This window comes from Podarcis muralis, chromosome 1 (assembly GCF_964188315.1).
Source record: "Podarcis muralis chromosome 1, rPodMur119.hap1.1, whole genome shotgun sequence".
NCBI classification, from domain to species: domain Eukaryota; kingdom Metazoa; phylum Chordata; class Lepidosauria; order Squamata; family Lacertidae; genus Podarcis; species Podarcis muralis.
Window position 1 is genome coordinate 42419386 of NC_135655.1, and position 13652 is coordinate 42433037.

At 44.7% G+C, this 13652-nt stretch overlaps 1 protein-coding gene across 1 annotated transcript in view; it reads left to right on the plus strand.

Annotated features, from left to right (window-relative positions):
* The window catches only part of BAHD1 (bromo adjacent homology domain containing 1), a 68224-nt gene extending 62850 nt beyond the window's left edge, over positions 1-5374 (plus strand). The window contains exon 7 of the mRNA XM_028722640.2: positions 1915-5374. Coding sequence (XP_028578473.2) covers positions 1915-2104 — 190 coding nt within the window. The 3' untranslated portion in view covers positions 2105-5374. The remainder of the gene's footprint in view (positions 1-1914) is intronic.
* Positions 5375-13652: the final 8278 nt, after the last annotated feature.

A 13652-nucleotide genomic window follows, 5' to 3' on the forward strand; every position in this document is an offset into this window, starting at 1 on the left:
TATTACAACTTTGGCCTCTTTCCTGTTTTAGTTTAAACAAAAAACTGTCCACTCACCACCCACCTGCCAACTCATTCCTCTCTCAGTAAAACTGGGGTTGGGGGGAGAATTGTTAAAAGCTTGTTTAAAAAATGGAAGAGTGCTGTTTTATAATCCGCAGTCTTAATCGAAATACCACACCCCACTAACATTAAATACAGTTTAAGGCATGAGAATCTCTCTTCCCCCAGTAGAGAAATTTGAATCCTTTTTAGAAGGAACATTTAATGTTTGCTAAGTGTATCTAAGCTCCTGTGCATTATTAAAGGACGTTTGTCTGGACTATAGGGAGCAGTCTTCTGTATAATTTTGTAGTCGTGAGCTGTTGGTTTCCTAAAGTATTTCATTGTTATAAAATAGTTTTGAAGTTCAAGGCAATCCTCGCCTATCTAGTCCGTGGGGCCATGTAAGATAAAGAAGTGGCCAGTCCTTATGATTAAGCTGTGCAGTAGGGCGGAATTGAGAGCTCCATCCCCACCTATAAACCAAACCGCCTATATCTTCCCTAGCCCTTTTAAAAGAAGCTCCTGTTTAAATAATTTGACTGTTGTTTTTTTTATTTAACAAACAAGACTGCCTTGTGCATTTCTTTGTGAAAAGGCAGTACCTTGGTAGTCGTACGGCTTGGCTCCCGAACAAATCGGCTCCCGAACACCACAAACTTAGCAAAGTGAGTGTTCCGGTTTGCGAACATTTTTCGGAAGCCAAACATCTGACGCGGCTTCCAGTTGAGTGCAGGAAGCTCCTGCAGCCAATCGGAAGCCTCGCCTTGGAAGCTGAACCGTTTTGGGAGTTGAATGGATTCCTGGAATGGATTAAGTTCAAGAACCAAGGTACCACTGCGTAATTTTTAAGAATCAGATTGGGTTAAAACTGGTTCGTTTGTTTATTCATTTTATTTATTCATATAAATTATTTCTATACCATGATTCATAAATAGTATCAGAGCAGCTTACAACAATATCTACATAAAACCATACCAAAAGCCACATATAAAAAAATCTTAATTGAGAAATAAGCTAACTATTGTGGAAATATATATTCTTAATTGCCAGCATAACCCTAGTGGGGTTAAAATATTGAAACAGAAGGCGTCTGCTGAATCTGTTTGCAGAGTTTTCAACAAGACTCGGTCCATGACACCAACGGCTCAGTTACTTCTTGTTGTTAAATGAGCCTTGCGAACTTGGGAAACAACTAGCAATGCTTCTGCTGATGATTTCAGTGATTGAGCTGGAAGAGAAGTGTTCAAGTGTCCCTAAGCTACCTAGGACCTCAGGTGTTCGGGGCCTTGTAAATTAATACCAGGACCTTGAACCTGGCTCAGTAGTAGATGGGCAGGTGCCCCCATGAGCAGTCTGGCTGCCACAGTCTGCTCCAATTGGAGCTTCCAAGGGCAGCCCCACATAATGTGCACTGCAGTAATCCAGTCTATGCTTATACAAACTCAGCATGCAAATGATAAGGATTCAACAGTGCAAGAGCAGAGAGAAACTTCCACTGATCATCCACAATCCGATTGCTGTGTTTTCAGTTGTAAGCGAGTGAATCCCACCCCCCAGTCACCCTTGTCAACAGAACATGTGGGGAGTTTTTCTTTGGATTTCAACATGGCTGGGGTGGAGCAGAGCAGTCAGTAGGGCCACATTACTATACATTTCTTCCATGTGTTTTCTCTGAGGTCTTATCATGGTCCTTCATGGCCCTCCTCTCATTTTTCTGACAGATTCAAAATGGGAAGATCACTATAACCAACGCCAGAGTCTTGGTTTTGCTTGCCCTTGCCCTTTAGAGAGGCTCAACTAGACATTTATTCTGTTCTATAGCAATTTAATAATACTAAAAATTTGGTATTATTCTTTTTTTACTGTGCAGATTTTGTGCCTTGGCGAAGCGTCGAGTGGAGGGGATCCCGGGCAAGAAAGCCGTGATGGTTCCTCCGTCGGAAGAGTATTCCACCCCTGCCCATCGCAAGGTGCCAGAGGACACTGACCCCGAGTTGGTTTTCCTCTGCCGCCATGTCTACGACTTCCGGCATGGGCGCATCTTGAAGAATCCGCAGTAGCCGAGCTCTGCAGCTCCGTGGGGTTGACAAGTGGCGGCGGCTGGAGAGCCGAGGGCAGCCTGACCTCCTTGCCGGCACGTGCTGTGGTGGAGCCCTGCCCTCGGGCACAGGAGGGGATGCCCAAGCACTCTATCCTCTGCGTTTGGGGAGCCGATTTCCTGCCGAGGCAGATGTTCAAAGCACAGCACTTCATATAAAGAGCATAAATGGAAATATATATCTATAGAGAAATGTGTGTGTGTGTATATAGATATAGGTACTTGCTTCTGTAAATCTATATCTATATATATATATGTACAATGAGCATCTTATAAGGGGGGAGGGAGGGAGGGGGGAGGGGAAAGGGCGGGGTGGTCCAGGGGATAAAAGCCAGTATAAACTGAATCCAGAGCCAGTCTTGGTGGGGATGGTTAGAGCATACAGAAGGGGAACGAGTGCAGAAGAGAGCTGAGCTGCCGTGGGCCCTTGATCTCGCGTCCTCGATATGAAGGCTGAGGCAGAGATCCTTCTGATCAGTGTCATACTTGAGGTTGGAGAAGCACCCCTGTTTGGGAGACGTTTACGTGCTGCGTGCCCTTGCCACATGCTGAACATGTTTTGATTTGGTAAGGGGAGGAGGACCACACTTGCTTTCTGGGGTTGTCCAGTCTGTTGTTTGCTTTCCTGACTGGCTTTGAGCTTCAGCTCCAAAGCAGGAAGTGGGAAAGATGCAATAGGATTACTTCAGACCGTTATGAAAAGCTGCGTAGATTTAATACACACACGCACGCACACACACACACACACACACACACACGTATGAGAGAAAACAGGGTCCAACCTTAAGGATCACTGCTTCAGAAGTGGGCAAGCACCTGAACAGCTCCCAGAGCTTAATTGACAGCTGCTACAAAACCGATACCTTCCCTCCAGATGTTTGGAGAGGCATCCCTTCTGCTGGTTGAAATAGTGGATATTCTTTCCCATCCCGATTCCATTTTCTTTGCTCTTATTTCCAGCCCTTGTAGAACCTGGATTTGCACACTCCAGCGTACTCGGGGAGGGCTTCAAAGCCAGAGTTAGCAAGGACGTTGTACCGCTTGAACTGCATTCTTTTCGAAACAGGCATCCTAACTTGACCAGCCTGGTCTGCTTTTGCCTGCCTACCTCTCTCCTCTCCCAAACACCTCCCCACCCCCCCACCCCAAAATCTCCTCTTAACACTGACATCTGAGCATGCCCACCAAGGCGAGACTCTTTGGCTCCCAAAAGGAACTGACCAATGAGAGGTTTGCATTTTGGAGAGAGAGAAAAAAAAACTTGCTACCTGATTCCTACGGATACTTCTGCCTCTTGCCTTACACGTATAGGTGTTAGAAAGAAAGAAAAAACTACTTTAGTTTTGGCTTTAACACGAAGCTATTTCAGTTAATTCTAAAAGCAAACCAAAGGACAGCATACGAAGAGCCCGCTGAACCGGTCACACAAAGCTGGGATTCCATTTGTAGATTGCACTAATTCTAAAGAATGAGAATTAACACTGGATCAGTTGATGTGCTTGCTGATGGCCAGAGTCGCTCACCCGAACGAGGGACCTGTGGGGGTTGCTTTTTGGGTGTGTGTGTGTTGGGGGAGGGAGTGTTCTGAACTGAACTGAACTAGTGTTATACGATGATAGAAACGTTCCTACGGCTTTAATATTGTCGTCTTTTTTCAAGTAGAAGTAGTACTTGCCCGCAGGCTGGAATGGAGTCTCGCCACCTGGGCTCTCTCTGCCTGCCTGGCCCAGAGGAAGTAGCCCTGCCATGTTCAGTTCCTTGTGCCATGAGCACGAGTGGAGATCTGCAGATTTTGCTCATCATACCAAAGATGGGAAAGTGATGGGGAGGAGAGAGAGAGAGAGGTTGAGAAGGTCAAAGCAAGAGATGGTTGGTTATACCTCAAGGTCACGAGGAGACGATTCCTACTGTGTTTTAGTAGGGAAAGGATTTGCTCCCTGCCGTTACGGGGGAAATCCCCACCCTAATTCCGAGCAAGAATCTGTGGCTGATCCAAGCTGGCTAGTGCCAAAGTAATGGCTTTATTTCCCCCCGTAACCATTGCTTGGGCACGTCGGGGGGCTCTTGGGAGTTGCCAGTGCTACAAAGCACACCTTGTTATAGCACAGGAATGGAACAGAAGTTTCCATGTGATATTTCCCTCAAGCAGGCGCGAGAGCCTGACCATGAGGGAGGCTCAGATTGGATGGAAGGAAGGGTAGGGCTGGCATCACTCTTTTCAGTTTAGAGGTATGCTGGGGTGGTTTGGGAGCAATACTGTGGGTTCCGTAGTTGCTGCCTGTTCTTCCATTTGCCTGGTTGAAGAGGGAATTGTAGGGGAAAGAGAATGACTGGAATAGGGAATGTTCCCAGAATGATATGGGGAAAGTGTGTGTGTGTGTGTGTGTGTGTGTGTGTGTGTGTGGAGTTGAGTAGTCTGATCTATGCAGAATCAGATTTGGGGTTCCTTTCTCCGCCCCTGTAATTGGGGGTGGGGGAAAGAAACCACGTTGCTAGGTATCCTCTTTTTCCAGGGAGGGGGGAAATAGTAGTGTTGTTCATGGTATAGTGAAGGGAATCCTCACAGCTTTTGATTCGAGACTCATGTTCAGGGTGCTACTGCCCTGAAGAAAGAGCTTTTGGGAAAACTGAGAGACCAGACTCATTTCCTGAAAAATCTGATGTCTGCTACTGCTTCCTCCTCCTCCTTCGTCCTGCCTCCTCTCCAGGCAGGAACAAAGAAAACAAACTCACACAATTGTACAAATGGAAAGAAATTGTATATCTGCCCAGGTTCGGGGGTGGGCTAGAAGCCCCCTATCTGGAGAGGAGAACCCCTAACCCTTCCGTGCTTCTGATATTGTCAGAATCTACTTCAGGCCAAGAAATATTGTTTAAAGACTTGTGTGGTTGTTTTATGCTGTTTTGCGGGCAGCATGTAAATGATTTGAAATGTCTTATCTGAAATGAAAATATTTCATGCTTTTTTAATCTATTAGATATGGAAATATTTTTGAAACTGAAAATGCAGTCAGTAGAATTTAAATTGAAATGTAATACATGTAAAATATATTTTAGTTGATAATTTTGTAAAATGCACTTTTTTGTGTCTCTTCCCTTGTTTCCCAGATCTGTATTTCAGTGTTTACAGATGGAATGAGAGCATTCCCTATACCCTCCTTCTGTGAAAAAGATATATTAGAAGTAATTCTTTAAAATAAATTTGAGAAATTGTATTGATTTAGAAAACAAAGCTCAAATGTAGTTTTTTCTTGCCTGTGTTTAGTCTGTTGATGGGGGCCTACTTGGTAACAGTAAAGGCCATGGAATGTATTTTCTTAGTCTCACGATGGTTCACAAAGGTATGTCAAATTCTAGTATTTATTTAGAAAAAAATATTTATAGGCAGCTGTATCATAAAACTGTCACAGCAGTTTACAGCAGTATAAAAACCAAACCAAACAATAACTTCATAAAAAGTTAAAAACAAGTAAAGTGGTGTTAATTTTGTTTTCAACAAACATTTATGAGGCACAGTAATGAGGCTATTATTGGATTGTAATTGGAAACTAATAAAAATTATTATTAAAAAAAAGAATTTACAGGACCCCCCCCCCCAAAAAAATTTTTTTGGCACAGAAGATTCCTGCTGAATACAAGGTACAGTGGTACCTCGGGTTACAGATGCTTCAGGTTACAGACTCCGCTAACCCAGAAATAGTACCTCGGGTTAAGAACTTTGCTTCAGGATGAGAACAGAATTCGTATGGCAGTAGCAGCAGGAGGCCCCATTAGCTAAAGTGGTACCTCAGGTTAAGAACAGTTTCAGGTTAAGAACGGACCTCCAGAAGGAATTAAGTTCTTAACCCGAGGTACCACTGTACATCCATTCCTGAACTCATAAAATGCAGCATCTCATAATTATTAGAATGTAAGAAGAACCCTCTTGGATTAGACCAAACTCCTGTCCAGTCCAGCACTGTGTAACCTGCAATGGGTAACCTGAACCCTACAGAAGGCCCACAATCTGGAAGTGAAGACAGTGGTCTTCTCCTACTGTTGCTACTCAACATCTGGTATTCAGAGACATTTTGCCTCTGTTCCTAGAGACAACGAACCACTTTCCCTAAGATTGGGGATTGCATGGGCCCAGACAACTTTCCCTAGAGAGGGCTTTCCGTAAGGAGGGTGCCACATCAAAAAAAGGCCCCAGTCCTCATTCCTCCCCTAACTTTCTGTTTCGAAGTCACTTTCAGGCTGGCCATCTGTGATAACCTGCACACACAGGGAGGGTTTGTTGGGATCAGAGTGTCTTTCAGTGGCACTTAAGAAGTAGATACAGTGTTCTAGATCAGTAGAGTAGTATGTCCACCTGAGGACATCCACTTGTGGCATCTACATGGGAAGAGGGCATGCCGGAAAACAGGAGAAATGGCCCGCCGCCATGGCTTCTTCCTTTCCAAATGACAATGTGTGGATGTTGCATTTGTACTTGTAGTGCCGGAAAACATTCCTGGCCTTGGAGGGCACCTCACAAGTATCGTTCTTGCCGGATGGGGCCTGGGGAGGGGATAGCTAAAGGGAAGCAAGCGAACTACTCTTGCAACCTGAAAATAAGAACAGAAATTGCGCTGGGAGCATGTTAGGTGCACTGTGGAAGCCTATCCTTCCTGAAGGATCCTTTTAAGATGCAAGGAGATTGACCCCTTCAGATCAAATCCACCTGCCCCCCCCCCAATTATCTTTTCATAATTAAATGAGTACTAGAGCTGTGGAGTTGGAAGAACTCCTCTCCCTCCTTCCCAACTTAATTTCCATCCCCTCCCTTTGAAATCTCCACAAGTTCTAACTTGTGGCAGAAAATCCCCACCTCATTCGAAATGCTTAAGGCGCACAGAGAACAACAGCAACTCAACCACATTCCAGCCAGGTCAATAAATTACATTGAAATATGTGGTGTTAGACTGTGATGTCGACCTGGGATTTAGCTCAGTTTGTACCCTGCTGTGGGAAGGCCTCTGCGTGTGAGGGGCTGTAAAAGAGGAAGAGTCCTCGCTTCTTTCCCAGAGCAAACCAGAGATGACTCAGCATTAAAAGTGCTTCACTCCCACTGCTCATTGTGGATATTTTTCTTCTCTTCTTTGACTCGGATGGCCCTTATTCTGGAGACCCCCACTCAGTGGTGTTTCCGTTAACTGAAGGGGGAGTGCCTTCCTTTTGTCTCGCAGAGTTAACAGTGACAGAGTGTACAAGTGCAAAATGATGCCAGAAATATTCATGTGTGGAACTAAACTTGGAGCCGCTGCTTCCCTGTGCAGCTTTTGGACACAAATGCAAGCAGAGGGAAGGTAGTAATTTTGATTTTCCTCACCTGGTGAGTTTGGAAGTTAGGGACCCTTCAGATATAATGCAGTTAAGTGGTAAGTAAGTGCCATCTGCTGGCAGACTGGCGTGCTTCCCAAGTTGCCAAACCGTGTGTCGAAGGAGACAATGGATTGGTCAAGCTGCTCGTAATGTTTCCATCTAAGACAAACCAATTCTCCAAGTCCTTGGTCTTCACTTAGATTTGTGACAGTCCAATGCAAGAAAATATTTGGAAGTAGTCTCTGAATGATGGGTGCTGCAGTTGGCTGATGGGCAGAGGAGACAACCCTTCCAGGTCTACACTTCTATGATTCTATGACCCCCTGGTTAGATGTGTCAAATTCAGTATTCACCAAACTCAACACAGCCTGTCAGTCATGAATGATGGCCACCGAGGACAAAATAATCCTCCCACCTTTGTACTTTGCCAGGGACTGTAAAGACAGCAGAGTTGTCAAGCTTGATCTACAACCGTATATACCATGGGCCCCAGTCTTTTCACATTACCTGGCCATTCAGGAAAGGTCAGGTACCGCTGATTCTCCCACGCTGCCAGCCTTAGGAGATGGCGTCCTGCTAATTTTTGTGAGCGATTGTACATAAAGTACTGAAAGCAGGATTAGGAGTGGGCCTTTCCTTATCTGCAGAGCTGTAACGAGAGGGCAAAATGCATGAAATATTTGCTTACATTTTGCTGGCAGTTTTAATATGGCTAATTGTGAGTGACAGTAATTGCACCCAAAATTACCCCAATTGAGTGTTGGAAGTAATTGTGGCTGTCATATTAAAATGATAGAATACCAATCCAATTAAATGGATTTTCCTATTGCTTTGGGTCCATTAAAATGATTGTACTGATAAATGAGACATGGACAAAGTGGTTGTATGCTACTGTAAATCTGGTTTAATTAAGAGACATAGAAAGAAGCCCCGAAAGAGTCGAGGATGCGTGTTTTAATCCATGTGGGAATATGTTGTTCATCATTACATATGTTCACATGTCTAATATGGGGGGGGGGGTTACATTTGATATTTTAATATTGTTTTTGATACCATTTAAGATTCAGTATTGCCTAGAGTGGCTATTTACACATTGCCTAAAATGAAGGAACACAAAAGGAAAACAAAAGAGAAAGTCATTTTACATAAAATCTGCATGTGCTAATTTATATAGAAAGATGCAGAATTAGAAATAATGACTACAGTTTAAATAGAAACACACAACAGCTTGCTATTGTGGGGAAGACTTGTGACCAGGTGACCTGGTCAGTCTTGAGTGTGGCTGGACAATGCCAAGGTCCCTTCTGATCTCTGTTCTTAGGGTTCTTTATGTGGGATAACCAGCCTCATATAACCAACTTGCTTAAGTCTAATTAATGCATGAGGGGGTTAATACCATAGAGTAAGCTGTCCTGCCAGGCTTAGCTATGTCACTTTCCTTGGAAGGAAATAAGTAATCAAGCCTACTGCCTGCCCACCCCCCAGTCTACCTGAGAAACTCAGCGTGGGAAGAGGTTTCTGCTGGTTGCTCCAGCTCAACCGCATGGCTCTCACAAGCCACTCTTGATTAATCTAGGAACTTTTGCCACTTAGTAACTAAGCTATGTATTACTGACTGATGAATGGAAAAGCACATGAACCAGACCTTTGAAGAATTTGTAAATAAATCAATTTCTAACTTATCAAAAGTGTAGTCTTTTCCTATGCCGGGGTAGGAGGGAAACTTGGAAGGGCATATTTTAAAGGTCAAACAGCCTATATTTCCAAGCTTTGCTGCATATTTTGTGCCTTAAAATCTCCGCTGAGGTTCTTTCACCAAAGAGTACTTGCCCCAAACCTGGATCTTGGCACCTAGTGAATTCTTGTCCTATATTTTTCTTTTGCACCAACACTTTAAACCACTGGCTACCCTGGTTGTCCACAGTTTTGTATTCTGTTTTGTTTTGTTTTTACCGTGCTTATTTTTTTAGCCACACTGGAGGTCCCTTCAGGTTCTGAAAGAGCATACATAATGTAGATAAATCTTACTCAGTATACTAAGGGTTATTTCCAAGAGATCTCGGTCAGTCAGTCTTCATGCAGCCACAAAAGAGGCAAACACACTTTTGCTTTTAAAGCACCTGAAAGGATAACATTCTGCCACTGCAATTGGTATCCAGTGGCTGTTTTCAGCCTTTTCTATAACAAACACCATGTTTACGAATCAATAATTATGCAAGTGAACACTTCAAAGCCTTTTGTACAAATCCAGGCACTTGACTTCAGGGCAAACATAATAGTACTTGCAATCCTTTTCATTTTGTTCGTTTCACACGAAATTGCAGCACCATCACCATGAAAAGAGCAAAGCTTCTGCTTGGAATAAACATCCTCATATAATAATGGAAAAAACACACGCTTCGCAGTGACTAGGCCAAACATTTCAAAAGGCCTTGCAAGAAGCAAGCAGGATTCTGGCATTTTGCCCTGGTGTGTGAACAACACCCAAATGGCATGATAAAACATTTCCAAAAGAAGAAATCTCCAAATAAGTTGCCTCAAGCATCTGAGGTCAAAGAGATAGATCCTTCTTTTGCTGTGAGGAATCCTGAAGACCCCAATTCGTATGAGGAGACTAGGACCGCCCACCCCCCACGCTAAAATAGAACTAGCATTAACTATAAAATGCTTTGAACTGTATTAAGATCATTTTATGTTGCCATGGCTCTGGATTCTGGAAGACTTTGATCCCATGGCAGGATGTAATCCTAAATAATCCAGACTGGAAGTAAATTTTACCATACAGGACATGGGTCTTCCTAATAAGTCGATGTGTTTAGGATTGCAGTGCCAATCCAGTTCAGCCAACTGGTGGCTTAGAATTTAAGAGGCTGCCATGAGGCAAAGTAAGGTAGAAGGCAGACAAATCTGAACCAACATATCTCCCATTCATCGTGTCAAGAAAAGCTGCTGTTGTTTCAAGTATTTTTAATTGGAAAAGATTGCAAAGTAGTTTACAAGGACAAGCAGACCACAGCACCAAATAACAGAGGGTGAGATCCAATTACATCCATCCACTTGTACAAAAGGCGCTCCACTACCACAAGATAACTTCTGGGTTCTCCCCTCCAGTCTCCAAACATCAAACACATGTATCAGAATCTGTTCCAAGTGGTCCCCCCATACCTTTTGGAGCAGATTTGGGGATGTGTTGGGGGCTGGAGGAGGAAATGCCTATTGTGCTACTCAGTCTGCTCACAATGCATTGGCTCTCACCCTCGCACAGTATATAAAACAGGGTGGGGGGAATCCATAATACAAAATTCTGTTGGCTCAATATCCACACCAATTCCAAGCCCACTAACACACTCACACCTCAATCTAGGCCTGCACATTCAAAACACAAGTATACTCTGAGAGCCAGTGTGGTGTAGTGGTTAAGAGCGGTAGTCACGTAATCTGGGTAACCGGGTTCGCGTCTCCGCTCCTCCACATGCAGCTGCTGGGTGACCTCGGGCCAGTCATACTTCTTTGAAGTCTCTCAGCCCCACTCACCTCACAGAGTGTTTGTTGTGGGGGAGGAAGGGAAAGGAGAATGTTAGCCGCTTTGAGACTCCTTAAAGGGAGTGAAAGGCGGGATATCAAATCCAAACTCTTCTTCTTCTTCTTCTTCTACTCTCCCACACTATTAGCAATTACAGTGGTACTTCGGGTTACAGACGCTTCAGGTTACAGACTCCGCTAACCCAGAAATATTACCTTGGGCTAAGAACTTTGCTTCAGGATGAGAACAAAAATCGTGCGGCGGCAGCAGGAGGAGGCCCCATTAGCTAAAGTGGTATCTCAGGTTAAGAACAGTTTCAGGTTAAGAACAGACCTCCAGAATGAATTAAGTTCTTAATCTGAGGTACCACTGTATTGTTCCTTTCAGTCCCTGGCATACATAAAAAGTCCATGTTGCAGCATCGGCAGCCTAATGCTATGAGGTTAATACCAAACGTAATCTAAGATTGCACCAACCAGTAATAATAATAATTCCCATGAGATTGAACCCCCTACTAATTTAGAGGAGGAAGGAGGAACTGAGCTGCTCTTGGAATCTTCCACCAATGGAATTGATAAAACTTAGTCACACCCAAAAGCATACAACGTGCCATTCTTCAGCTGTAGCACAGAACATCCAGAGAGCATCTGGCTAGTGTGCGGAATTTTATCAAAAGGTGCTTCCAACAGAGGAAGGATGCATTAGCTTGTAGCCCATGTTGCTATAGCAACGAAGTGGCTTGTTCCTAGTTTCTGCTCTCTGGTGAAGACATTAATCCATTTTGAAGAGGAAAGGATATGTAATGAAGGGAAGTAGATTTACGAGGTTTTTCTTTTAATGATGCCCAATGAAAGTGCAATTTATTCTTCAGTTTTATGCTTTAATACCTCCAGGTTAAAGACCCTTTGCTCGTGAGATGCCAGTTAAAACAGCCACTCAAGGGAAGGCACTGTACAACATACACAGGCACATCCAGTTTTAAGTTTCAAAGGAACTATCATGCAAAGTGCAATGTGGTGTCAGGCTTTTAAAAGCTTGTCTGCTGCAATTATTTGTTTCCATCTATTCCATAATGTAAGACTCTGGTTTTTGGCCAGGACTATAGTTGCCACCTTTACTTTCATGTTGATTTTCATATCACAAGTACACCACCTATCAGCACCTATCTTTGCTACCTTTGGAGATGTCAAAGGATGCGCAGCCAGCTAAATATATAGATACTTTTAAAAGCAATGCTTCAAATCTGAGGCCATCAGAAGCGGGCTTTTTATGTGTCTCTCTCTAAGAGACCTCCCTTGCCATTGGCTGCATTGCACTGTGGTGACATCATGGAGCAAACAAAATGAAGGGGAAATGTAAAGAAAGTCCAAAGAGGACGTGATGAGAACAGGAGTGCAGGAAGCAGCAAAGAAGCTAGGAAATAGATGGCAATGAGATTGTTAAGAGGGGCCTGGAAGAACAAGGTTGGGAAATGCTTGTCTGTCATCCCCTTTCCCCCTGGAGATCAGAAATTGAAATAATTCAAGTATGGTGCCCTTTTACAAGCTTCACATTGCCTATATGTTGTTTTAGCTGTACTGTGATTTTACATTGCAATCCTCCCTGAGATCATATATGATGGAGAGAAATCGAATCAGTTAATTAAATAAATGATTATATGCTGCCAAACTTTGCACAGATATAGTGCTCCTATACACTCATGAGGGTGCTGTGGGCTTTTTCAGGGACGGCCCAGCCATTTGACAAAGTGAGACGGCTGTTTCAGCTGTCAGATGCTGGTACCATGGAGTGTGTGCCACAACTAGCTTTCTGCCCCTAGCTTTGTTCATGGCTTAAATGAAATTGTGCCCAGGGACATCCATGGTGGGGCAATTGGGCTCACCCCTATGAACCATAATCCCCATATTCCAAATTAAATGGGAGGGGAGTGCAAGCTGCTACTTGGATAAGGATGACATTGTGTAGATCAGTGTTTCCCAACCGGTGTTCCGCGGCACACTAGTGTGCCGCGAGACGTTGCCTGGTGTGCCGCGAGATGTTGCCTGGAGGGAGGCGGGCAAGTCGGGCGGCGAGAGGCGGGGCGGCGAGAGGCGGGGCGGCGGCGGCGAGGAGAGGCCGCCCAGCGCGGGGCTCTTGCCGTCTGCCTGCCTGGCTGCCTGCGTGGCGCTGATGTCACGGGGCTGTAACGTGCCCCACATAGGCACACGCGGGGCAGCGAGCGAGCTCCCTCCCACATCCCATCGCCGCTCGCTTCGGCCGGCCTACTGGGCTGTCGCAGGCGGAAGGCCTGCGCATGCGCGAGGTTTTCGCGCCTTCGGGATTCCCTTCACGCCTTCCTCCTCCCGGGTCCTTGAGAGCGCGGGAAGCGGCAGCGCGAGACCGGCGTTGAGCCTGGTAGGTATTGCGCTTGCCAAGGCAGTCATTTGGGAAATGAAAACTTGCAAAGCAAGCAACCAGTTCAGTCTGAAGTACGTGTATGCTTAATATCCTGTATCTGAAACCTGTTCTGCCCCCTCCCCCACACTTGGTGCCATTTTCATCTACACATGCAGCAGAGTAAGTTGACCCAGAATAGTACCAATTCAGATGGCAGATGGGAGAATGACAGTGCTGAATGCTTTCCCATGTATAACAGTCCCTGCAA